This window comes from Festucalex cinctus, chromosome 12 (assembly GCF_051991245.1).
Source record: "Festucalex cinctus isolate MCC-2025b chromosome 12, RoL_Fcin_1.0, whole genome shotgun sequence".
Classification (NCBI taxonomy): domain Eukaryota; kingdom Metazoa; phylum Chordata; class Actinopteri; order Syngnathiformes; family Syngnathidae; genus Festucalex; species Festucalex cinctus.
In genome coordinates, this window is record NC_135422.1 from 2,453,180 (window position 1) to 2,479,055 (window position 25,876).

Here is a 25,876-nt window from a genome sequence, read left to right on the forward strand (position 1 = left end):
CTGCCAGTGCATGCTCTGTTGCTGCAGCTCCTCACCACAAGAATCGAGATGTGGCTCACAGCACAGCCAGTGGAACAATGCATGACCAAAACTCAGTGTGCTGGGTTTCGTTCTTTTCAGCAAGTATTTAAAAACTCTTTGACTGCCAGGCGTGATAAAAACAAAACAAAAAAATTCCACAGTGCCAGCCGCTTTTTGAGCATTTTAACTCATCTTTCAAGGCAAAAAGAATATTGTTTGCCTTTACTACATATACAATGTGGCTGCGAAATGAAAGATCGCATTCCATTCATTGGAATTTTACTAATCATCATGAAACGTCTTTGGCAGTCAATTAACACAGAGAACGTGCTAAATAAAAAAAATAAAAAAATGTATGCATACATTTAGTTACCACAGTTATTTATGAGTCACATATATATATATAATGATCTTTAGAAAATTATGTGGTATCTTTTGTATACTTATTACATACACACACACAAAAAAAAAGCTTGTTGACTATGAAATTTATAGGGTAGGAAATGAAATAGAAACTGGGGCGGGTCACAAGGGAAGTTTTTTTGTTTTTTTTGTTTTTTTTTGTTTTTGTTTTTTTGTAGTTAGCGTCCAAACCTCCATTATTTTCCTTTAAAAATAAAAAAAAATAAAAAATCCCCAAATGTCGTGGCATGTTGGCAGCACTTGGGAAAACTGCTGTCCCGGCAACGCTTGCACACTTAAGCACCTGCTAAAAAAAAAACGACTGCAGAGCAACCAATATCCTCTCAACGACAGGAAGCTCTCTTGCCGCTCTTCTTCAACGTGCGTGTGCGCGCTTGTGTTCTTGCACACACACACCGTCAGACATACCTAACTCGAAAGATAAGTTAGTTAGATAATATCGTCACAACCACGCACAAGTGGAGAAAAGCGCTTGTTCAATATCGTCATTTACATCAAATAGGTATGGAGGAACCTCAACTCTGACGCGCTCGAAGACACATTTCCGATGCGAATAGGTGAGTTTCAAACTTGTGATTGTACGTATATAGACATCAAGCTAAAATGATCCTCTCATAAGGATAGGATTATAGATTCCATTTCGGGTTAGTCCACAGCTACGAATAACATTTACTAGTTCTTCAACTTTCATCATAAAATTATAAATCGGCATCATATGAGCCCTAGAATATTAATTTTGAAACTAAGGCTGTTTGAAAGCGCGATATAAATAAAGATGACTTTTTGAGACAGTTTTTAGCATTTTATTGTATTCATAGAAGCATTTGTAGGAGTTTGACTTAATTAGACCCTCACCAATGCTTCTTTGCTCAGCGATAATAGTCACATTCAAAATCTGTAATAAAAGATTGCAAACAATAACAAGCTGTGTTTATTTTGGGGGAAAAACATCCCCTCGACAGAAATTGTTGACTTTGACAGTAAGAATTGAAAACTATCCACAGAGAGTATAAGAAAAGATAGTAGAGGGGAAAGGTCTTGTGATTTGCTCCTTGGGGTCTTGGTCTGTCAATTTTTCCCATGACATTGAATTTTTTTTTTTTTTTTGTTGCAATCAGTCCATTGACCCGGTTCTGCTCCAATTGGGACCAAGTGATCTTGAAACAACACAATGTAGAGCACTTGTACATTCCAGTACAAGTTTCTAGAGCTTGTAATTGGATTAGAACAGCATTATTTGACATTATGGCATTCAAAAATAAGTCGAGCTGCTCGTGGATGAAACATTTGATTGGTTGATGACAAAGCTTCAATTTTCAAAAATATTCTGTCGTCGCTATAGTAACTAACTGTATGTCCAATTTTGTTTTCAAATCTGCTTGAAATTCAATTTAATTTAAGTAGGCAACACTCATTATTAGGGGTGTGAATTGCCTAGTACCTGACGATTCGATTCGTATCACGATTCACAGGTCACGATTCGATACGATACCGATTAATCCCGATACGAATTTATAAGTCGATTGTTGCGATTTTTTTTCATTCAAATTTAGAAAATACTAATCAGTAAGCTTGTAGAGTGTAAGATTTATATGAAAATGTATTATTTGTTTATCTGAAATTTCAGTCTTATAGAGGTTGTAATCTGTTTCATGTTTGAACAGCATTAAAATAAAATATTAAGGCTTAATGTTCCGTTCATATAACATTCTTCCATGCTCAAGGTGTGAATCCTAAAAAAAAAAATAAAAAATAAAAATAAAAAAAAAATAAAAAATCGATTCTGCCGATTATTGAATCGATTCGAGAATCGCGCGATGTAGTATCGCGATATATCGCCGAATCAATTTTTTTTAACACCCCTACTCATTATAATTAAAAAAACAAAAAAACAAAAACAAAACGATTAATTTTGAATAATATCCTTAACTTGCAGACAAGATGGGCTGTAACTGCAGCTCCGATTACTCAGATGCTGAATGGATGGAGAATTTGGACGAAATCTGTGAGCACTGCAACTGCCCCATCCCGCCACAGTCGAGCAACCCAGTAAGTGCGCTTGCAAGTTTTCTTTTTAGCTACAGCTAAAAACAGTGCTTTTAGCATTAATTTCATGCAACGAACCCGAGTCCTCAGAACTGGGAGGCAGACGTGCTAACCACTCATCCACCGTGCCGCCAAATTTATGTTCAGTCTGCAGTATTTTTATTGTCTTTAGAACAATATTTAAAGTCATTCATTGAAGGTGCGCCTTAAAATGCGGTGCGCCATATAGTCCTGAAAATACATACTTAATGTTCTTTTTGTTGCTGATTGGCCTATTCAATCTCCTATTTGAATGTTCATAAACTTAAAATGCACTTTCTCGTCTTCTGTTACCAGTATACAAATCAACTCATTCCATATCCATCACAAGGTTCACCACCTTCATCTCCACTACCCGGTAACATCAAACATTGGATTTCCCCTGTCTCGCAAACATTATTTAAAAATAGGTAAATGGAACGGCTTTTTTTTTTTTTTTTTGCAGATAACCTGGTAGTGGCTTGCTACAGCTACGAACCCGCCCATGTTGATGACCTGGGCTTTGAAAAAGGAGAAAAACTCAAGATAATTAACAGGTGAGTTCTGTACAGCACATGCGACAGCTTGTTTCCCCTCAAACGTTTTTACTCGTGCAACTGTGTTGTAAACTGGATGTTGCCATGTTTTTAATGTTCAGCCCTATTATGATCTCTGCCTTTTGTTTGACAAAAATTGAAATATAGTTTATATCCATCCATCCATTTCGTGACCGCTTATTTCTCACATTTGCATCATGCTATGTGTTAGCTAACTCGTGATATCGTTGTGTTTTGACTACCAGAGATAATCCAGAGTGGTACTTTGCAGAGTCTCTCACCACGGGCCAGAGGGGCTACATCCCACACAACTTTATTGCGTTGACCACCGAGGAGACGGAACCGTACGTCACGCTGCATTGACGAAGATGTTTACCCCCAAATTTTGTGTCCTTCAACCTGAGTGCCTGGCAAGTTTTGAGTGTTGAAGCCTGTCCTGTGTTGCAGGTGGTTCTTTCAGAACGTTTCTCGAAACGATTCCATGAGGCTGCTGCTCGCACCCGGGAACGCGAAGGGCTCCTTCCTGATTCGGGAGAGCGAGACGACCCCAGGTGACAGACGCATGACAGTGCGGTGCAAACCCTAAGATTGGTCTCGGTGTTGGATAGGCTCCAGCACCCCCGTGACCCTTGTGAGGAATAAGTGGTTTCATGAATGAATGAATGAATGAATGAATGAATGAACTCTATACTATATAAAAAAAAATACCCGCAACAAATGAGATCCCCGAAGTAGTTACCTTTATGTTTTCCATCCATCCATCCATCCATCCATCCATCCATCCATCCATCCATCCATCCATCATCTATCCATCCATCCATCCATCCATCGTCTATCCATCCATCCATCCATCCATCCATCCATCATCTATCCATCCATCCATCCATCATCTATCCATCCATCCATCCATCCATCATCTATCCATCCATCCATCCATCCATCCATCCATCATCTATCCATCCATCCATCCATCCATCGTCTATCCATCCATCCATCCATCCATCCATCATCTATCCATCCATCCATCCATCCATCCATCCGTCCATCCATCCATCATCTATCCATCCATCCATCCATCCCTCCATCCATCCATCATCTATCATCTGTCCATCCATCCATCCATTCATCATCTATCATCTGTCCATCCATCCATCCATCCATCCATCCATCCATCCATCCATCATCCATCCATCATCTATCCATCCATCCATCCATCCATCCATCCATCCATCCATCATCCATCCATCCATCCATCCATCCATCCATCCATCCATCCATCCATCCATCCATCCATCATCCATCCATCATCTATCCATCCATCCATCCATCCATCCATCCATCCATCCATCCATCATCCATCCATCCATCCATCCATCCATCCATCCATCCATCCATCCATCCATCATCTGCCCGTCCGTCCATCCATCCATCCATCCATCCATTTTCTGAACCGCTTGTTCCTCATAATGTTTGCAGGGGGGGTGCTGGAGCCTATCTCAGCCGGCTATGGGTAGCAGGCGGGGTACACCCTGGACCGGTTGCCAGCCAATCGCAGGTTTACTGATCAGTATTTTCTAAATTTGAGTTTAAAAAAAATCGACTTACAGATTCATATCGGGATTGATCAAATCGAATCGTGACCTATGAATCTTGATACGGATCGAAACAATACAAAAACACTTGAAAAATTGACTCTGTCTAAAGCTCTAAACTCAATTAGCAAAACAAATAAACAAAGGGTATCAACACTTCATCCAACTAGCCAATCCCCAACAAGGAAAAATTCCGCGAAGGAGAAGAAGATGGACGCTATGAATTTTATATCACTTTCCTAAATATGTACTCTGGAAGTAATTGTATATGGTTTTGAAAAAGAACTGCAAAAGGAAAATTATAAAAGTGAGTCGTGACTTAATGACCGTGGGAAAATATGGGTCCGGATGTGGAGGTGAGAGTTTTGTGGTCTTTACCACTTTGCTTGACTTGATTCCTGATCAGTGAAAACATTTTGTAGAAGAGACGTACTTGGGTTGAAGTTCTGAGGTTTCAGACCAACTTATAGTCAACATTTCCTTCCTCAACACTGCTGCTGAGGCTGTTGTATTTCAATCGTGGCATTTAGTAGACAGTTGTGAACAAATCTGGCCAAATTGGAAAATCAACTCACCCTTATAATAAAGATGTCACGATAAGGGCAATATTGTGATATTAAAACTGCCACAATATCGTCGTCGTCATGTTCACAATATTTAAAAGGAACACATCTGTTAAAAAAAAAAAAAAAAAAGTCAGGTTAATTTCCATTTGTGTAGTTCTAGCACCATCTAGTGGCTAGTTTATTAGTGCAATTTATTTTTCATTAGGGATGTTTTGGCCTTCTAAATTTAAAATCTATGCTAACTGTCAGATAAAGTGGAACCTAATTTGCTTGTGAAGAGATCAATTTGTGCTTGCATTACCAAGTAAGTGCCTCAATATTGTTATTAAAGATTGGAGGTGGTTTATATATTATATGGACAATATTGTGCTTTTTTAAAATTTTTTTAGTATGAGCTCTCTTTTTTTTTGACAATATTGTGATCTTTTTTAAATATCGCCAACGCCCCCACAATATCGTGATAATTATCGTATCGTGACCTTCATATAATGATAATATCGTATCGTGATGTTTGGATATCGTTACATCCCTACCTTATAATATAATGTTTGCATCTTATTTTGTTTCAGGGTCATACTCCTTGTCAATCAGGGACTTCGACCAAAACACGGGTGAAGGAGTGAAGCACTACCGGATCCGCAACTTGGACAACGGTGGCTTCTATATCACCACTAAGATATCTTTTAATTCACTGAAGGAGCTTGTCCAGCATCATACACGTGTGTGCACGTTCTCTCCACTTCAAATCGTCAAGTTCATTGCGGCGACGCTCTTCAATCCGGTCCGCTTTCTGCCGTCCAGGTGATGCCGATGGTTTGTGCACCAAGTTGGTGAAGCCGTGCCAATCGAGAGCTCCTCAGAAGCCGTGGTGGCAGGATGAGTGGGAGATCCCCAGGGAGTCTCTGAAACTGGTGAATAAGCTTGGTGCAGGCCAGTTTGGAGACGTCTGGATGGGTGAGCGGAGCAACTATTGTGTTATCTACGGTTAACACAAAGCGTCAGCATTTCAGGAATTCTGCTATAACAATAGGAGCATGACCATCCATTGTGCAAGATCATCCTGAGGTCAAATAGTTTTGCTTAAACTGCTATTACAGTATTTAGACAATATGAGTCACGGCCTTTTGTATTATTAATTGGAAAACTGTTTCCTGTGTTTTTAAATGCCACAGGTGTGATTAACTATCGCCACAGAGAGTGTGAAAAGGTGGCCTTCACTTCAGCCACTTTTTTTATTTTTTATTTTTATTTTTTGTTAGTTTTTCCTTGCCCTTTTGTGGTTTGATCAGTGGATGTCGTTGCTATTTGTCAACTGTGGGCATGTGAAGCCCTTTGAGACTTTTGTGTGATTAACTCTTTGACTGCCAAAAACGTTTAATGACGTATTTTAAAATCCTAATGAATGCTGCCATAAACGTTAATTTACGTTTATTACATTTTTTTTTTCTCTCAATGGCCAGCGCAACGTCTTGTGCAGCGCTGGCTTGTGACTAAACAAAAAATATTAGTGTCAAAGTCCCTGTTGTGCAAAAAAAATGTATCATTTTACAAAAAGCTTGTTTTCTCGTTATATTATTGTATTTTCGCTTATGTCACAAATGACCCAATTTCAAATGGTGATTACTAGAAAACATAATAAGGTAGAAAGTACATAGTTTTTCTTTTCTCATGAAAGAATGGAACCCAATCTTTCATATGGTATCCACCATGTTTATGTCGTCATACCGCACAATATTCTGTTTGCTTTGAAAGGTGAGTGAAAATGCTCGAAATCGGCTGGCACCGATGGGGTTGTTTTTTGGATAACGTTTGTCAGTCAAAGAGTTAAGGGCTATATAAATAAACTTAACTTGACTTTTAACTATAGTGGAATCTCTAAGATTGAAAATAACATCTACGATAGCGATCGACCACTGATATGATGAATAACTGAAATACAAATAATGGATCCATTTCATTCATTTGATCATTTATTTCAGGCAATAATCAACATTAACAATATATCAATTTTTCGAGACAAATTTTTCTAAACCTAGCCTGAAAAGGAGTGGGAGGAAGAAAAACTTATTAAGTCCCACCCCCAATATCATTCGTATCCAAAACAAATGTAGCTACTTTTCTACAAACTTGCACTAACCAACAGTGCCCGTGCTTCAAAATTGCTGCATTCTCTTAGTTGACCACTCACTGGCACTAAATTCTACACAATGTACTTTTAATAAATATTGTATAATAAAGATTACAATGATAATAATAATAATGTGTTAAATGAATTTACTTCAATGATATTTTTGTCATATTTATTAATTAAATGCAATGACATACAGAATACAAAGGCTATCTTTTTGCATCTTGATCAAATTTACCGCAATCACATTATGTCACCTACACCACAACTTTAAGGTTCTCGCCTACTTTCTGTCACCAAAGCTCAGGTGCACCGGACCGTGTAATTACAAAAAAATGTCTTCTGGCCGCCAGACCGCTCTGCGCCGTACAAACTCCCAAACAACTCGACAACTAGACTTGCCCTGGCAAGAAAATCAAGATTTAAAAAAAAAAAAACATAGTTTGATGCTAACTTTGTGAGATTTTAATGGCGTATTTTTCTTGAAAATGGACAAATTTCAAATTAAAACGGATCCATTCAAGAGGTTCCATTGCTGTCTGTTCTTGCATGTGTTTTTTGAACCTCCGTCTTTCAAGATGCACAGTTCTGTCACGTGCGTCACTTACGGTGATTGACTGTTGGGAGATTTCAAGTCATCCGTAACACATGAATAAACAGTCGAGGTTTATGAATGTGCTGTACTCGTAAAATCCCCCTGCCGTTTCTTCGTTTTGAAGTACAGTACGCTCTCTTTTCAGGTTTTTACAATAATGACCGCAAGGTTGCCATTAAGGGTCTGAAAATTGGCACAATGTCGACGGAAGCCTTCCTGGCAGAAGCCAACGTGATGAAGAACCTGCAGCATCCTCGCCTTGTGCGCCTCTTTGCTGTGGTTAGCCAGGAACCCATCTACATTGTCACAGAGTACATGGAGAACGGTACGTATGAGTCTACCGTTGCGTAAGAATTTCAAATGTACCACCGAGGCATCAAGAACAAAAACGAAAGTGAAATTGGCCCATGGGTATTTCCAGTAAATGATGAACAAAATCTAAAAAAAATGTTGCAGAATTACCTAACACATCAAAGACATTTCTTTCCCCATAAGCAATACAAAGAAAGAAACACTCCAGCGTTGTGTCATTCATGTTCAGGATCAAACATGTCGATACGGATTCGGTCTCGGGAAGAGAGCACACGCTTGAACAAAACCTTGAATCATTATATTTGAATGTATTCCAGTAAAAGCAGCCTCCTTGTTTTTAAAAAGTAACATGGCGCAATTTATTTTCAGTATCTGGTGAGAGTTTCCCTCACCTAATGCTTCTCAATTATTTTCTGTCATGCCCCCCCTAGGAAGAAGAAAACATCTCCCCCCCCCGTGTACGCTTCGTCATATTTACTCTTCTTAGCTTTCGGGCGACTTTCGTTTGCCTTTTTATCTGCGCGTGTCTTCTCATCCCTGTTAAATATTTTTTCATGGTGTCACTTGAGGGTCTGCTACACTTCGTTGCATGCTCAGTGCAAACAAAACCCCTACACCAGCGAGCGAATGCTCCCTGCGCACGCTCTGCCAATGAGAGCGCCGCTGCCCCCTAATGTAGTGGAGGTGCAATTGCACTTTATTCTAAGAGTAAAAAAATAAAAATAAAAATAAAATAGCATGTTCCCCGAGGTCAAACGCGCCCCCTTTGACGAAGTCTCGCGCCCCCCTGGAGAGGGGGGGGGCACTATTTGAGAAGCACTGCCCTAACCTAACAAGTTCCACTGGTTGGCTATTTTCAGTTTACCATGCACTCATTTTCCCTGAGCATTCAAAGGAAACATGAACTTCCACTTGTCTTGGCATTCTTCTGCAGACACTGTAAATGTCGTTGGTGTTTACTCACCAAGGCAAAGTCTGCCCGTGGGAAGGCGTTAAAGTTGGAGAAGGGTGTTTCACCGGGTTATTGTTTCGCGACCCTCAGCGATGCCTGGCCCCGCTCCAGAATCAGTGCATCCGCAGACACAAACACATGCACAGTCACATGAACTCCAGTACCGGCGCTGCCCAATTGAGGTTGTAAACAAATAGCCTCTCGACAAAAAAGCTTATCTCTCCACTGAATCTTCTTTTCATGTTTCCGCGTATAGATCAATAAACACATGGAAGAAATACGTAGAAGAAGGCAACCACATAATGTTCAACTTTAATCTCTTACGGTTTATGATCTTTATTGTTTTATAGTCAGACAATAAAACAATAAAATTAGACGTCGTGCCCCCAAACATCACCACAGCCTTGAATGGTGCTCTTTTGTAAAAAGTCTTCAATTGGCTTGTAAAACCAGCAAGCAGTGTCTCGACATGAAACTCTGTCTTTGTCTGAAATCCACGTGAAGACAGGAAACAATTGCTGCCTCTGTTGTCGAGAGAAAGGATGGCTTGGAGTTCCCGTCTTTTCAATTTGTCCCTTTCTTTACCATCGACAACAACAAAGATGGAAAATAACGGGCGTGTCCTCGGAGGCTTCTGTGTGACCTTGACAAAGAGCATTCATTTGGCCCTTCAACTTCAAACGCAATCCAAGCGCAGGCCAGTCAAGCCTCTTCTTTCCTGCCACAGACATTCTTTTTTTTTTTCTTTTTTAACTGCTTCCTTTTGGGTTGATGTGGCTGGCTGACATGCAAAGGTATTGTTCTTTTCTAATCAAATCCCCAAAAAGTCTCGGGAAGGGCAGTTGACTGTTGACTTAGCATCAAATTGACTGATGCTCTTACGAACTTCCTTCCACTGTTATGTTCCCTGATTTGAACTGCTATTCTGGTCCAAGTCAGTGTTTGTATTTCCGGGCATGTTTCTGAAAGGAGAACCTCTAGGGGGCTAAAATATGTTGTATGTGCCACCACGAATCAAAATGTTATTCTGGTTCATATTACATTCATTGAATAAGAATTTTTAAAAAAATTAAAAAAAATCAATCTTTATTGTTCTCAGGGTGCCTCCACATTGGGCAATATTACCTTTGAACAGCAACCAAAATTCCCATCACAACTATCCTTGCGAATCAAGCCTGAAGAACATGTTAGCATACTTCCTGTATATGCTACGATAACTAGCATAAATACGGGTTGATAACATGATTGTTTGAACAACACTTTAGTTCGGTCTTGTGACCTCAGCAAGTACGACCTTCGTAAGAACGTACTCAGTAACATACTTCATAAGAATGCCAGTTTCTTTGTTGGTTGAATGGCTCAGCTGCCGTATTTCCGTAAACAAAAAAAAAAGGGGAGGGATTACAAACGTGAGTCCTCGTCAGCCATTTTGATAGCAGCACGAAATCCCCCGTTTGGATATTTTCCCAGCCAATTCTTCACAAGTCACCAACCGATGAATCCTAGCACTGTTATTTTATATATTTAAAGCTTTTTTTATGTGCTTCAATTGTTTTTATCTTGTGCAAAGCACTTTGATCGACTGCTGTCACCCTAAATGTGCTCTATAAATAAACTTGACTTGACTAATAAACCCAACAAACGTTTATTTAAGGTGTCATTTATTAAAAAAAAAAAAAAAAAAACTATCAGTGCAACTGTTTAGACAACAATAATGTATACTGATTCAAAACCAGTTTTAACATAAATTTAACAGTCATCAATATTTATTGCCCAGACCTACTGGTTGTCTGTTGGACTTCAGCTCAACTGTGACCCTAATGTGGCCAATTGGTAAATAAAATGACTGTATAAACTTTAAACACAAGAAGTAACTTTATGAAATATATATTGTTGGCAGGTAGCTTGCTGGAGTACTTAAAAACAACACAGGGGAGTAATTTGTCCACGAAGACTTTGATCGACATGGCTTCTCAGGTAAGACGGCCTCGCATTATGTCTCTCTGAAATATGTATCCTATCCGACCGCTATATTGTTTCCGTTTGCTGTATGATGAGGGGGCAATCGATATGTCACTATAGGCCTACATATTTTGACACGTTCGGCAAATAAGTTGAACAAGAGACGTGAAACTAAAATGAATGATTCATTTGACAAAGCAATGAATGGGACGGGATGCATGTTTCTGACAAGTTCTTGAGGCCAACAGCACCTATGAGAGACATTCTATGGAGGTATGAAATGTGCACTTTAGACCAAGCAAGCCAAAATGCTTACAATCCCACCTTTGTCTGGCCTCCATGACTTCGGCTCATACATGGTCACAGGAATTAGCCTGCAACTGGTTAAAGGGCCAACACAATGGTTCCCAAAATGTTTTGGGTTGTGTACCCCCCCGAACCATTTTGTCATAGCATGACACTCATAATGTGTTGATGATTATCGGGATTGCGTACCTGGGTGGAGGACATGTGAGATGAAAGGTGCCGTCAAAGATGGATGAGCAAAGTGCGACCTTCCTGACCTGCGAAAAATTCTCTTCACCTCCCGAAAACAATGCCCTGCACTTGACTGCCAACCAGTCCAGGGCGTAGTCTGCCTTCCACCCAATGTCAGCTCGGATTGGCTTTAGCTCCTCGTGACCCTTAACAGAATAAGCAGCTCAAAAATGGATGCGGATGGAGCTGTGTCCAAAACACACAAAGAACAAGCATTGCTTCTCAAAGCACTCTTCATCATCGAAGACATTTTAAGCTCTTTGTAAAATCATTATATTCACTGCCTTTGACAAGTATACTTGTCAATTGTATTTTTTAGAGCGGTGCTAAATGGGGGCGAATCTGAGCATGCTCCACTGTAAATATCAAACTTGGAAACAACTTTACTGATGCCCAACCACCGGTAGATGACATCATTGCCCCATTTTATAGGAAATAAACACAGTTTCAGAGTCCATGGGAGAAATGGCTGTATTTTGGCAAACCTACATTTTTCTGCTGTCAATTATAAAAGAACGGGACGGGACAAAAAGTAGGGAGTCTATTCTGTTATTTGGTAGATTCGGTTTATATATAATTATTGAATGTAATATCACGTGAGTATTGGAAATGTAAAAATTTTCTATAATGACTGGCAGTGAATGAGTTAAGCACTCATAAATTACTATTTGATTGTTGTATATGTACGGTTTTTCTTGCAAATATGTATTGAAATTATGACTTCTTTACGACTGCTTATAGTGATAGACTACTTACCAATTTGTAAACTGAGGACCCCACGTAGCTACAAGCATGTATAAAAGGCAAGCGGAACAGAGACGGGCCTGACTGATGGTGTGCTGCCCCCTGCAGGTAGCAGACGGCATGGCTTACATTGAGCAGAAGAACTACATCCACAGGGACCTACGAGCTGCCAACATTCTGGTGTCCCATGAGCTCATCTGTAAGGTAGCAGACTTTGGACTTGCCAGACTCATTGAGGACAGCCAATACACGGCTAGGGAGGGTAAGGAAATCACATTTTTTTATTCCTTTTTTTTTTTTTTTTTTTGCCTCTACAAATGCAGACAATCGTGATTGTATAATGTTCTACTGTTGTATGGCCTCTCCACTGTTATAATAGCTCTCCTTTTGCTGTCATTGTTCAAATGTACATTTACTGCATATAAGTAAGCATTTAAAAAAGCCCCATTGTTTGACCAAATCATAATCTATACTGTATCTACCACGGCAGCAACTCAAATGTTCATTTACCTTTGATGTTAACAGGAGCAAAGTTTCCCATCAAGTGGACCGCCCCAGAAGCTATAAACTATGGGACGTTTTCGATCAAGTCTGACGTGTGGTCCTTTGGGATCCTCCTAACAGAAGTCGTCACATACGGACGCATACCGTACCCTGGTGAACCATTTGTTTGCGTTCTCTTTGCAATATTTACACAAATTCTTTCAGGATAACCACACTTGCTAGTTGACTGTTCTATCGTCAATGTTCAGGTATGTCCAACCCTGAGGTCATCCAGAACCTGGAGCAGGGCTACAGGATGCCAAAGCCAGAAAAGTGTTCAGATGGACTTTATAATGTTATGTGTCTCTGCTGGAGGGAGAACCCAGAAACTAGACCCACCTTTGAGTACCTGAGGAGTGTTTTGGAGGACTTTTTTATTGCCACAGAGCGTCAGTACCAGGAGTAGCCTTGAATGTTCACAGTCATATTCCCTGGTTGTTGTCTGCCTCCTGCAATGCTTCAGCGATATTTTTCAACACAGATGTTAAAAGAACATTTTACCATTGTTGTGTTGTGTCTCACGGGGTGTGTTACAATGATTGTCTTTTTTTTTTTGTATAATAAATCATTGAATGATTTCAATTGTGTAATTAGCAGCAGGTTGACAAGACAAATAATTTGGGCCCAATTTTCATACCCAGCACAAGTCTAGCGCAAAGTACAATTTACTGTGCAGATGGTTGGAGTGGGAGTGAACACAGTCAAGTTGACTCCTGGCCAATCAAAGTGGCTCCCGTTCTAAAGAAACCGACTCGCTGAAGTCCATGCAAGAAGTTGTACTTTTAATTTAAATACAAACTATCAGCATTTTAATCTGTAAATAATGTGAATAGCCCCAATCAGAAGAAACAAACACAAACTTAAATTGTATTAAGGCTCCTATGTCTGCCTCACAGTTCTGAGGTTTCGGGTTCCAATCTTATTACAAATACCATTTGAGAAAAATATTGCCGTGAATTTTATCAACAAATGTGCAGAGCAGAAGCACATCATTAATGTACTGTTGCAACTTTGGATAACATCGGAAACATTGGGAAGTTGGTCTTAAATTTATCATTTCAAGTGGAATTAAAAAAGTCTTGAATTTAACTTGTCTTAAGCAGTAGAAACACTTTAGTCAGCATTTTCAAAAGTTTCCAATTATACCGGCCTTTTGAATAGGATAAAGATTACAGTACTTTGTGCTGTGGGAAGCTGAAAAAAAATGAATGGAGGACCACAAATGGTCACCGGGCTGTAGTTTGGACACGACTGCCGAAATTGATGCCATACTTCTCACCCTTTCTTTTTATTTCTCACAGAAAAATAATACTTTTTTCACTGAAATCATCGTTAATTAAAATATCTCTGATGGTCTCGTGTATATAAACTTATCTTTGAAATCTTACACACAAACCTAGGTTTTAAATTAGGGTTTAAAAAAAATAAAGTTGGAGAATTTCAAAGAGTACCTTTATTTCACAGCATTCTACAGATAGCTAGCGAAATGGCGACCCCTGTTGGATGCAAGCAGCATCACCATCCTATCCATTTGAAAGCTTTTACAAGTCGCCCGTCCTCCTCTCGTCGCCGTCGCCTCCCGCGGGTGAGCTGTTAAAGCAAACCAAAAAGGACTAAAATGGCGCTTAGTCAGGGAACAAAGAAAAAAGTTTGCTACTACTACGACGGTGAGTTCCATCGTAACCGCGTGCTTGCGGTTGAGCGCTCGCTGATTCGCGCAACCCGCAGTTTATCGCCATCGAATGTTTGCTTAATTTCCTCACTTGCTAATCGCCAACACTAGCTAGGTAGCTAGCCCGAAACGCCTGCCGCTCTCATTGTCATACTCGGGCACACGAGACCACGCTTACTCAGTCGTGAAAATTTGTCGTTTGGAAACGTCATGCCGTTAAATGCATTGTTGGTGAATTTTGATCACAATGAACCCATTCTGTTATTGCTCATTTGTGGCTTGCGCTAACGATGGCGATAATCGCTTCATTGTCAACATAATGCGTAGCTAGCATCAGCGTAGCTCATTGATCGGCAAGCTAGCTCAAAGTGGAACGTAATTTTGCTTTCAATAAAAGGTTACTTGCACGTAAATGTTACTCTCTGGCTGGGTTCCCCGACCCATATGTACATTTAAGCTATAAGGTTTTTTTGTTGTTTTTTTAATAGTAAACCGAAAGTATGCAGAATAAGACCGACGTGCGTTAGATTTCCTCCTCGGCGCACCAAAGCTTTCTTTGCACAGGAATGTACCGTGAGAGGAGTCAAGTTTGCTCTTTCTTTAAATTCTATTCACTGCGCTTGCTCTCAATTCAGGTGATGTTGGAAATTATTACTATGGCCAGGGGCACCCCATGAAGCCCCACCGCATCCGTATGACGCACAACTTGCTGCTCAACTATGGCCTCTACAGAAAGATGGAGATATATGTAGGTTTTTGGGCTAAAATATTTTGAATAATAATCATCAATTTAAATATTTTTATTTCGATATATTATATAAGTATTTTTTTTTTCAAGTTCCCCTTCACATGTATATTTTTTAAAGACACAAACAGTACAAATGTGTTCCAATAAGCCGATGTATTATACACAATAAGACATGTTTTAAGGAAAATGCTATATTGGGATATGTAAGTCTTTAAAAATATCTGATTATTTTTTGGCTGGGAATTTTGATGTATCAAAAGTACTGGTGGTATAATTGGCAGTGACAACTCAAGAGTTGATTGCATCCCTAATTTTAATGAATTGTTCAGCCTAGTAGTTTTTAAATACATTGACTGTGCTGTTATTTATTTATTTTTTGTGCTTGTAGTGTCGAATGTTTTTCTTGTGTTGCAGCGCCCACATAAAGCCAGCGGTGAGGAGATGACCAAGTATCACAGTGATGATTACATCAAATTCCTGCGCTCCATCCGTCCAGATAACATGTCAGAGTACAGCAAACAAATGCAGCGGTGTAAGTTGGATCACTCTGTCTGCGCAGCATTCTCGTTCTTTAGGCCGATATGAATAATATTTCCCATTCTTTGCCGTTCTCTTACACCGCCAGTCAATGTAGGAGAAGATTGTCCAGTGTTCGATGGTTTATTTGAGTTCTGCCAGCTCTCAGGAGGTGGCTCCGTTGGTAAGATCGTGCTGGACTCTCATTAGAATTTGTTCACTTGCGTTGAAATCAGGCTGCTAATTCTCACGTCCTCTCTCTCACTCCGCTTCAGCTGGCGCCGTCAAGTTGAACAAACAGCAGACAGACATAGCCATCAACTGGGCAGGCGGCCTGCATCACGCCAAGAAGTCTGAGGCCTCCGGGTTTTGCTACGTCAATGACATTGTCCTCGCTATACTGGAGTTGCTGAAGTGAGCGCGCAAACTCGGCACCGAGCCTTAATTGATTAACTCATTCACTGCCATTGACGGAAAAAGACGTCAAATGATGCAATTTCTTTGCTGGTCTGGCAATAAATGTGTTAAGGTTTCTCTGATTTTAAAAACAATGAAATAACAATATAACAAAATCTTAGAAAAACAATACTGTTGTTTCTGTGCTTTAGGTACCACCAGAGAGTTCTTTATATAGACATCGACATCCATCATGGAGATGGCGTGGAAGAGGCGTTCTACACCACTGACCGTGTCATGACTGTGTCATTCCACAAGTACGGCGAGTACTTCCCTGGCACTGGCGACCTGAGAGTACGTAACTTGACAAGCGCCACAGACTGTCAAAATGGCCAAACACTGTAGTGACACTCGATTGGTTCTCTACAGGACATTGGTGCCGGGAAGGGCAAATATTATGCCGTGAATTACCCTCTGAGAGATGGGATTGACGACGAGTCTTATGAAGCCATATTCAAGCCCGTGAGTAGATTGAGCTCCCATGTTTGGTTGAAATAAGTATTTTTAAGTAGATACTGTTGTCTTGTGTAGATCATGGCCAAGGTGATGGAGATGTACCAGCCCAGTGCTGTGGTTCTGCAGTGCGGAGCAGACTCCCTGTCAGGCGATCGACTTGGCTGCTTTAACCTCACCATTAAAGGTAGCGAGACGTGCCTGCTTCGATGACACCGTACAATGAATTTTCTCTAAACGCCTCATAATGTTTCCACAGGGCATGCCAAATGTGTGGAGTACATGAAAAGCTTCAACCTGCCTCTCCTCATGCTGGGAGGAGGTGGCTACACCATCCGGAATGTAGCGCGCTGCTGGACATACGAAACCGCTGTCGCGCTTGATACATCAATCCCCAATGGTACGTACTCATCCAAGTGTTGCAAAATGTCTGCCTCACTTTTTGCTCTCTGGATTCCGAGTATCGGCATCTGGAAATCGGCAAATGAAACTAATTTATGGTTATTCTTTTTCAACATTTCATGTCGCCTTTTTGTCCATTGTAACTCTCAGAACTCCCATACAACGACTACTTTGAGTACTTCGGACCAGACTTCAAGTTGCACATCAGCCCCTCCAACATGACCAACCAGAACACCAACGATTACCTGGAGAAGATTAAGTAAGTCTACTAAACCAGCGATTCCCAATTAGTGAGCCGGTACACTATTGCACAATGTAGTGTTCCCTAGCAGATGATTAAGTGTGGCACTTGAAATTAACCACTTCTGCTAAATTGGTCCAAAAATTATTCCCTAAAAATGTATCTATTGCTTTTCCACTAGATGGCAGAAGGTACTTGCATACGTAATTTAGCTGTGCATCCACTTCTTGTAACTGTTCTATTTGGGGGTGTGCTGAGATTTGTTTCTAATGTACAGTAAAATATGTACGCTGGCTCAAAGGTTGTGAAACACTGCTCGGATATCATGTGAATAATTTGAATGTGACACAAGATTCACTCTTGTTTGACCCGATGAAAGCGAGACGTTTGAGAAAATGTTTCATAAATCCGTGACTTGTGTTGCCCTCCAGGCAGCGTTTATTTGAGAACCTTCGCATGCTGCCCCACGCTCCAGGCGTGCAGATGCAGGCCATCCCAGAGGATGCCGTACAGGAGGACAGTGGAGACGAGGAAGAAGAGGATCCCAACAAACGCATCTCCAGTACGAATCTGTATTCATTTACTCCCCAAAAACACAGGATCATGGGATCGATCAGAACACAAATACATTCAAGTGCCAGGACTTGAATGTAGCGCCCTCCTTCTGTGTTTTCAGTCCGTGCTCATGACAAGAGGATAGCATGTGAGGAGGAGTTCTCTGACTCGGAGGATGAAGGTGAAGGAGGTCGTAGAAACACGGCCAACTTCAAGAAGGCCAAGCGAGCCAAGACTGAAGGGGAAAAAGAGAGTGAAGAAAAGGAGAAGAAAGGTGAGGAGGAAACAAAAGGTATTTATTCATTTTTTTGTTTGTTTGTTGATGCTTTAGTCCGTTAGCCATCTGCTTGAATCCTTCTCGGATTGCCTCCATCCACATTGAGCACCACTAAAACCAATTAAATTAAACATCCTAATGACTCTTGGCAGCCATTATCACGAATACCGTTTGCTGAGATCTTAACTGTTAATATGTAACATTGTCAAACATGCAGTACAACTTTGTAACTGGAAATGGTGCTCATGAGTTGTATACATAATCTCGTAAGAGTGAGTACACCCCTCACATATTTTTACACTTCAACAATAAAATGTAGGCAGTGCGCATTTTATAACTGTGTAAATTTATTGTTCCCTCCAAAATGATGAAAAATACAACCAGGCAACAAAAGTGAGTACACCCCCTAAGTGAAAATGTCGAAATTGAATCCCAACATGATAAACACACCAAATGCCAAGAAGATGATCGCTGCCTTGCTAAAGATGTTGGAGGTAAAGGCCAAGCATGAGGGAACATCTGTGGGGCATCCTCAAACAGAAGGTGGAGGAACGTAAGGCCTCGAATGTCCGCTACATCCGTGGTGATGTCATGGAGGAGTGGAAGAGGATTCCAGTGGCAACATGAAGCTCCAGTGAACTCCATGTCCAAGAGTTAAGGCAGTGCTGGAAAATAATCATGGCCACACACGCAATATTGACACTATGGCCCTTTTCACTTAGGGGTGTACGCACTTTTGTTGCCTGGGGTTGAGCTATTAATGGCTGTATTGTGAGAGAACAATTTCCCACTGTTATCTAAGCTGTATACTTCTATTGTCACTGTCATTTGTTCTGTGTTGTCCCGTGAAAAGATACAAGTACTCATTTTTGTGAGACACAATATATTTGGTGCATTCAAATTACTAGATATGCCAACTACCCAAATTGATTTTTGCATTCTGATAATGTATTTTATGTTGCTTTAAGGAGTGAAATACTATATATTTGTGTTTACATTTGTCGAAAATTTGCATTTACAAGAGCTTGAAAGTGCATTAAATCATGATTACACTTCTTTTGGTACATTTAAAAAATGTTTTAACCATTAATTACCGGCGGCATGAACATGGATTCTGTTTGTTAGTGTTGTAATGGTTGCCCCACCCCCCACCCACCCCTCTCCTCTCTCCAGAAGTAAAAGATGAGGAGAAGGCACCAGAGGAGGAGAAAATGGACACATCAAAGTGAGAAAACACTTGTTGACACGCAGAGCATCCAGGAAGTAGTTTTAATGGTGTCACATACTGCTCCTTTAGGCCAAAAGAGGAGTCGAAGACACCTTAAGGTCCTCCCCACCCAATGATGCCAGCGCTGGGAAGAAAAGATCTGAGAGCAATGTTGTTGTTTTTTTATACTTTGTGGGTGGGGGGAGGGGGATTTCTTCTGTGGAATAGGTTATAAAATGGGACAGCAAGTTGTTTTGTTTTTTTTCCCCCTTGGACACTTTTGCAATATTATATGAGCTGAAGTCAGCAAAAAAACAAAAAAAAAGTTTTGTCAGCTTCTCATCTTCACCCGAACCTTTTATGGTTTCTTGTGTCAGGCAACTGTTTAAAATGACTTGTCACTTATGGTTTTATATCTCATGAATTTAACTTATTTAAGTCATAGATACTTAGACCCTTTACCCTTTTTTGGATTTTTTTTTTTTTTTTTTTTTTTTTTAAGACATTTTTCAGTCCCAATTATATCCTGTGCCTTTGAGGGTATCGTTCTTGCATGTTTGTATAATAGAGCCTTTTCTATAATACTTCTGTGTCAGTAGTGATTGTTTTAGTTGGATATGAGATTTTTGCAAGTTTTTAGTTTGTATACTGTATTTTCAAACACTGCAAGATACCATAAGTTTCAATAAGGGAAAATGGCCGATTTTGTGTTATTCCAGTGAATCAATGCTAATTGTACTTGAAATGAGAACCTTCAACTTTCAATTTTTCTAAGTCAAATGAAAAAGCTGACCACTCTGTATTAATGTTTTTAATACACAATCTGGTCATTACATAAAATGGAAGTATTTTAACAAGTTAAAAAAAAAAAAAAAAAAAAAAGCTTGCATATGTAGGAAAAATATTAAAGACATTGTCTTTATCACACCAAATGTTAGGTTTATGCATAGTTTCAAGTACCCATCTTGTTTGTTTGTGTGCGCTCAGAGCCAATGACTCTGCTCTGCTGCAGCACCACCGCCCAGCAGCTCATCTTGCTCCACAGCCTCGGCGTTGAGCTCGGTTGCCTGCTCAGATGGAGGCGATCGGGGGACTTGAGCGGCCCTCTGGACGCGGACCTGAAACCACACAACGCTTGTAAAACGCTCAAGACGAGAAAGTTTGAAGATGATCTTAAACATTGTCACCTTGGAAACAAGTGAGTGTGGATGACTGAATTTAAATATGTTCAGGTTTTCCTCGAGAATTAAGAAAAGAATAGTTTACCCGCTTTGCTATGGTCGGCCTCCGCCTGCACGGGCAAAGGTACAGGAATGACGTGCAGGCAGCGAAGCACCGGAAGGAGAACACCATTTCCACCACAGACATCAGGATAAGTGGCACCCACAGAATGATTGTGGTGCTCTGGTTGAGAAAAACAAGATATATGACTTTTAAACAGACGCCGCCTGCAACTTCCAATATGTCCTCACGTAGATGCGGGTGGGGTCAAAGGGGCATTCATAGGTGATGCTGGAAGATCCGATATTTTGCTTGAGTTGGGTGCAGTGCGTCAGCAGGCTTCGTCCTTTGTGAATGATGGCGGTGACCACGGAAGCTATCAGGCCCAAAGTGGAGGCAACAGCCAAGAGGCCTGCTATGAAGCTGAACACCAGCAGCACCCACTTCTGCAGGGACATCACACAAAAAAAATCGCATCCAGGTAAGCTTCAAAGTGAAATTGATACTATGTAGATTTTTTTTTTTTCCTAAAAGAAGTTTTTTTATGCTTTTATTTTTATTATTTTTTTGCAATAATGTTTCATTCAGCCCTACTAGTTAGTATTGCATTAGTAGACTATGAGTTAAGCAGCTGTTTTTATCCATCGTCAGGGGGTTTCCATTTTGCCACTTGCTGTCAACTGAAGATGACAAATGTTGCTCAGGTAACAACCAATCACAGCGCAGCTTCAGAAAACAGATGAACTGTGATTGGTTGTTCCCTGAACAACTGTGATGTCATCTTGAGTTGTCAGCAAGTGGCAAAATGGCCGCCCCCCTGAGATGGATTTAAAAAAAAACAAAAAAAAACGGCTGGGTTTTGCTTCATAACTCATATTCCACATATGTAATATTAATCAAAATGTCACATTTAGACTAGTGAGGTCACATATTATTGTCCAGAAATGTTTATGGTTGACTTCCACTTAAAATTACAAAAATGCTGTACCAATCCACCTTAGTTGTTGGGACAGCGGGGTCGCCAAAGCAGAATGTGCAAGTTAGCTCTACTTGGTGTCAATTTGAAAATATTTACCACTGAGGTACATTACTGTCCATCATTTCTTGTTTGTGAAGCTTTCCAATACTTGTCACGACACCCTCCTCACTTGAATGGCTGCAGTGTCAACAGGTGATTTGGTTTTTGTATACATTTTCTATACAGTATAAGTTTCTGAGCATTTAAAATATTCATACTGAAAACATTTCCCAATTTTAATTTACAGTAGCCTACTTTATTTTCAGAGATTGATCAGCAATGGATTCTTTTAGCTTTGAATGCCCCATTGCAGTTATGTGTACAATACTTCTGGGTTGAGCCATCTATTTTCACATTCACTTAACAGAAAATACGAGTTGGAATAGAAACATGCAAAAGTAAAGGAAAGATTTCTCACCAAGATCCTGCTTTTCTTGTTTTTGGATAAGACAATTGCAATAATTCCACCAATGATTCCCTGAGGAGCAGAAGACACAGAATGACAATCAATTTCTCTTTACTTTTTTTTTTTTTTTTAATTCATCACAAAAAAAAAAAGTAGTTGACGTCACTTAACGTTTATGGCGGCATACATCGTGATTTTATTAAATGTTTTTGGCGGTCAAAGAGTTCAAGTAGGTGAAATGTTTGATAGGAGTGAGTTTTAGAAACATCTTTTCTATTTTCATTTTTCAACTTTGACATGTTCACAAAGTCTGTTCCTTTCCTTCATTTTTACCTCAACCATCCTCAACGAATTGTTAATAAATGTAGACTTCACAGGTAAAAATCCAACTCTGAAACTGAGCAAAGACATTTGTGGTATTTATTGTTTGGATAACCAATGTGAAACGGCACACCTGGAAAACTGAACACTTGTCAATCACAAGGGCCGTTGCTTTTGCTTATGTAGAAAAATGGGCGGGTTCCAACAAAAGGGGCTATATTTTAAGATGTATGTCAGATCCCCATGTAAATATCTGGAAATAAAAGCTGCAATTTTTATGTCATCTACATCTTTTAATGGAAACCAAATGCTGCTATACATTTCCATGTCTTCATACAGTATACGTGTAGAAAGCTTTTGATTTTTACCATCAAGCCTGCCACAATGGCAATGACATTAGTGATGGCGTACACCAAGATGCGGGCCTCGGCGTGCACGCTGATGTGCCTGAGCACTGCGCCGTGCACCAGAGCGCCAAGGAGAAAATTGACGTGGCCCACCAGCACCAGGGCCAAGCCCATCTTCATCAGGGTTTTGTTGTCTTTCAGGTTGGCACAACACACTCCTAGAGAAACAGAAATGCAATATGTCAACCTTCGGCACTGGTGGGAAGTAACTACTGCTATTGAAAAGATTTTTTTACTGTACGCAAGTTGAGTTTTCAGGTATTTGTTTATTTTTTTGACTTTTTACTTTAAGCTTACTCCTTGTATTTGAAATCTGTATGTTCTACTCCTTGTCTAGGCCAGTTACTTTTGCATCTGATTAATAACTCCATGTGAATTAAAAAAAGAAAAAAAAGAAAAACAAAGGTAATGTGCATTTATTTATTGATATTCCATTATCATTAGCCACTTTAGTGTTAGCGAAACTGTTGTTTTGGTGGCACAACAGTTGAGCCACAGCTAGCTAGCTAGCTAGCTTGGTTGGTTTGAAACGTTTTTGTTTTTTTTCTTCTTCTTCTTATAGCACAAGCACTGTGTACATGAATCGGGGAGGGAAACTTTTTGTTTTGTCATTATGCCAGGTTATCAACAGGAGTATCCTGTTTCAATGACAGTAATTCTTAACTTGTACACCAACAAGTTAACTGTCAATGAAACAGGATACTCCTGAAGAAATGTTTACAATAACGTTCTATGTGCCCCCGACTAGTCTAAACACGTTATTATGATTAATATTGCGTTTGTGGAATATGAATTAAGCAGCAAAATCCACCATTTTCATCCATGCGAGAGAGCAGCCATTTTGTCACTTGCTGTTGAGTGAAAATGAGTGACGTCACAATAGAGCTCAGCTTGAGAATGTCACATGACCAAACCCAGAAAATAAGTGGCGCTATTTGAAATGGACTGTCAAATATACTCATCACTCAATATGACCATACAGTTCTTAATATTAGTACACCGTAAAGGTGAACAACTTGTTTTGCTTCTCAGGGCTTCATCGGACTACGAGTTCTAATACATTTTGAAATGAAGAGCCAACTGAAAGCAGCACCCTGAGAAAACGTCTGAAATGGTTTGCGGTTTCCGCACTTCTGTCAGGAAGTGGGCCAGCCGCTCACACACAACTTGAGGCGGCAGAACGAGACGCGACTGGATGCAACAGGCGACAGGCTACGAGTGACGCTGGCACACACCAATCAGCTTGCCGCAACAAACGGATGCAATCCCCGGCGTTCCCTTTAGCGGAACGTTTTTTTAAGCTATCATTGATGTCTTGATGTGTTTTTTAATAAGACTTCTTTAATCAGTCAAGAAGAGGTCAGCAAAAACAATGCATTTGTCTTTCTTTATAGCACCTATAGGACGGGTTAGTAAACCCTGCTTTCTAAACAAAAGCAACAAAATGGTTTCGGTGGGGTGTTGTAACACTTATCTTCCATGAGGGGTTGAGTTGTGCGATCTACTTGATGTTTTGGGTCATAATATTTGTTTGTTTACTGCCATTCACAGACAAAGTGATGATGAAGACATTTCAGTCATATGAAAACGGGTGAGGTGGGCCACAAATGGCCCCTGGGCCATATTTTTGACACCGCTGATTTATTCCTTAACAAACTATAGCTTGTTTTTGGAACGTGGGAGGGAAATAAAAGCTGGTGCTTTAATTTATATTTGCCGATGTGCGAATGCTATTATACTATTTTGGTGTTATTACATCTTAGGCCTTCAATCATCCCTGAAAGATCCAAATGTGGCTTCTTTTTTTATGAAATACAACGCTTAAAAAAAAAAAATGCTGTTGCTGCTTGGTACGCAGCATTTGCAAGTGTTTCACTGGAACTAAACGACAAAAGAAAAGACCACACCCTTAACACCATAGCACGTCATTTCAAGTAAAACACGCAGGGGGAAAAAAAATCAGCGTCAACATACCGCAGTTCACCATGATTGAGGTCCTCTTCTCTTAATACCTGAGAAATGTTGTAACGCGATCATTTCTGACAGCGCTTATTGTAAAACTGGCATTCTGGTGAGCGACTTGTTTTGTCAACTTGTCGCTCACCTGCAACTTCCTAACCTGAGCGGAAGGCCCGCCTCTCTGCACTAACCACCCAACTCCCTCTTCTTTTTTTTTTTTCTTTAAAATATAATTTATTTTTTTTAATAACATAATTATTAGCTTGTGCAGTTGAACGATAGCAACAGGAGCGCGCTTTGAAAACAAGCACGCGCGTTTCTGGATGTGGTCACAAAACGTATCGTGACGTAACCTACGATTGACATAATGGGTTTCACAAATTCAGTCAAGTTGAATGACTTACATGAGGGAACAAGATTAGAAATATTTGTGACGTCAGACAGGATCAATGTTTATTACAATGAGGCAACAGGAACGTGAGCAAACACACATATATGGATTTTATTGCTCAGTTTTTTGTTGTTTTTTTTAATATATATATCCTTGTTATTGTTTTTTGTTTTTCATGTAGGAGGTAAATATGTGCCACGTGTTCTTGTGGACTTGGAACCCGGCACCATGGACTCTGTGAGAGCCGGACCAATTTGGACAGATATTCAGACCTGACAATTTTGTGTTTGGTGGGTGATTTAAAATGATCTATGCTGAATATTCTGTTTCACTAGATACGTTAAGCTCACAAGGTAAATATTGATACCACCAAAGATTAACATAAACCCAGATGTGTAGACTGAGAGAAAGTTAAAGTGTGCACATCCTGTATTTAAAAAGTGCATTTTCCTGAGTGAATCCGGCAGACTGCGCCTTGAAATGGACGGATGGGCTGCTCCTTCTCAATTGTGGGCCTCTCGGGGTAAAATGGAGGAAAATAATAATTGAATAACACCACATTGGCCCCAAAAGACACCGAACAACCGGGCATCTGCCCTGCATGCCAGATGACCAGTCCAGTCCTGGATA

The 25,876-nt window shown here is 40.1% G+C and overlaps 3 protein-coding genes across 4 annotated transcripts; 2 read left to right on the forward strand and 1 right to left on the reverse strand.

The window, feature by feature from the left end:
• The first annotated feature begins 857 nt into the window (after positions 1–857).
• On the forward strand, positions 858–13,567 carry lck (LCK proto-oncogene, Src family tyrosine kinase). The gene is made up of 13 exons (XM_077539202.1): positions 858–1,001; positions 2,381–2,493; positions 2,827–2,887; positions 2,975–3,065; positions 3,311–3,409; positions 3,513–3,616; positions 5,793–5,942; positions 6,025–6,177; positions 8,092–8,271; positions 11,111–11,187; positions 12,562–12,715; positions 12,979–13,110; positions 13,206–13,567. Exons 1-13 carry the CDS (start codon positions 992–994, stop codon positions 13,400–13,402), a joined length of 1,521 nt encoding a protein of 506 aa, XP_077395328.1. The 5' UTR covers positions 858–991; the 3' UTR covers positions 13,403–13,567.
• Positions 13,568–14,500: 933 nt separating this feature from the next.
• Positions 14,501–20,107, forward strand: LOC144031326 (putative histone deacetylase 1-B). 2 transcript variants are annotated; one of them, XM_077538370.1, is made up of 14 exons: positions 14,501–14,663; positions 15,304–15,416; positions 15,831–15,948; positions 16,042–16,116; positions 16,208–16,346; positions 16,541–16,682; positions 16,758–16,850; positions 16,920–17,028; positions 17,101–17,241; positions 17,394–17,502; positions 17,916–18,046; positions 18,161–18,331; positions 19,490–19,541; positions 19,614–20,107. In XM_077538370.1, the coding sequence occupies exons 1-14, from the start codon at positions 14,615–14,617 to the stop codon at positions 19,639–19,641; spliced, it is 1,470 nt and encodes a 489-aa protein (XP_077394496.1). In that variant the 5' UTR covers positions 14,501–14,614; the 3' UTR covers positions 19,642–20,107. The 2 variants fall into 2 exon arrangements, with proteins under 2 accessions (XP_077394496.1, XP_077394497.1); XM_077538371.1 differs by having other exon boundaries at positions 18,161–18,313.
• A 212-nt stretch (positions 20,108–20,319) lies between these two features.
• tmem54a (transmembrane protein 54a) lies at positions 20,320–25,056 on the reverse strand. The gene is made up of 6 exons (XM_077538372.1): positions 24,871–25,056; positions 22,858–23,054; positions 22,181–22,240; positions 20,996–21,190; positions 20,790–20,927; positions 20,320–20,641 (listed from the first exon to the last, which is right to left on the reverse strand). The coding sequence occupies exons 1-6, from the start codon at positions 24,881–24,883 to the stop codon at positions 20,507–20,509; spliced, it is 738 nt and encodes a 245-aa protein (XP_077394498.1). The 5' UTR covers positions 24,884–25,056; the 3' UTR covers positions 20,320–20,506.
• Between the last annotated feature and the right edge of the window lie 820 nt (positions 25,057–25,876).

Excerpts from the sequence above, each read along its gene's own strand:
- LOC144031326 (XM_077538370.1), top strand. The coding sequence starts at position 14,615 with ATGGCGCTTAGTCAGGGAACAAAGAAAAAAGTTTGCTACTACTACGAC. Across the intron at positions 16,683-16,757 it reads CTGGCACTGGCGACCTGAGA|GACATTGGTGCCGGGAAGGG; the intron begins GTACGTAACTTG and ends GGTTCTCTACAG. Across the intron at positions 18,047-18,160 it reads TCCCAACAAACGCATCTCCA|TCCGTGCTCATGACAAGAGG; the intron begins GTACGAATCTGT and ends CTGTGTTTTCAG.
- tmem54a (XM_077538372.1), bottom strand. Across the intron at positions 21,191-22,180 it reads ACAAGAAAAGCAGGATCTTG|AAGTGGGTGCTGCTGGTGTT; the intron begins GTGAGAAATCTT and ends ATGTCCCTGCAG. Across the intron at positions 20,642-20,789 it reads GGCCGACCATAGCAAAGCGG|GTCCGCGTCCAGAGGGCCGC; the intron begins GTAAACTATTCT and ends GTGTGGTTTCAG.
- lck (XM_077539202.1), top strand. Across the intron at positions 3,617-5,792 it reads GGAGAGCGAGACGACCCCAG|GGTCATACTCCTTGTCAATC; the intron begins GTGACAGACGCA and ends ATTTTGTTTCAG. Across the intron at positions 8,272-11,110 it reads CACAGAGTACATGGAGAACG|GTAGCTTGCTGGAGTACTTA; the intron begins GTACGTATGAGT and ends TATTGTTGGCAG.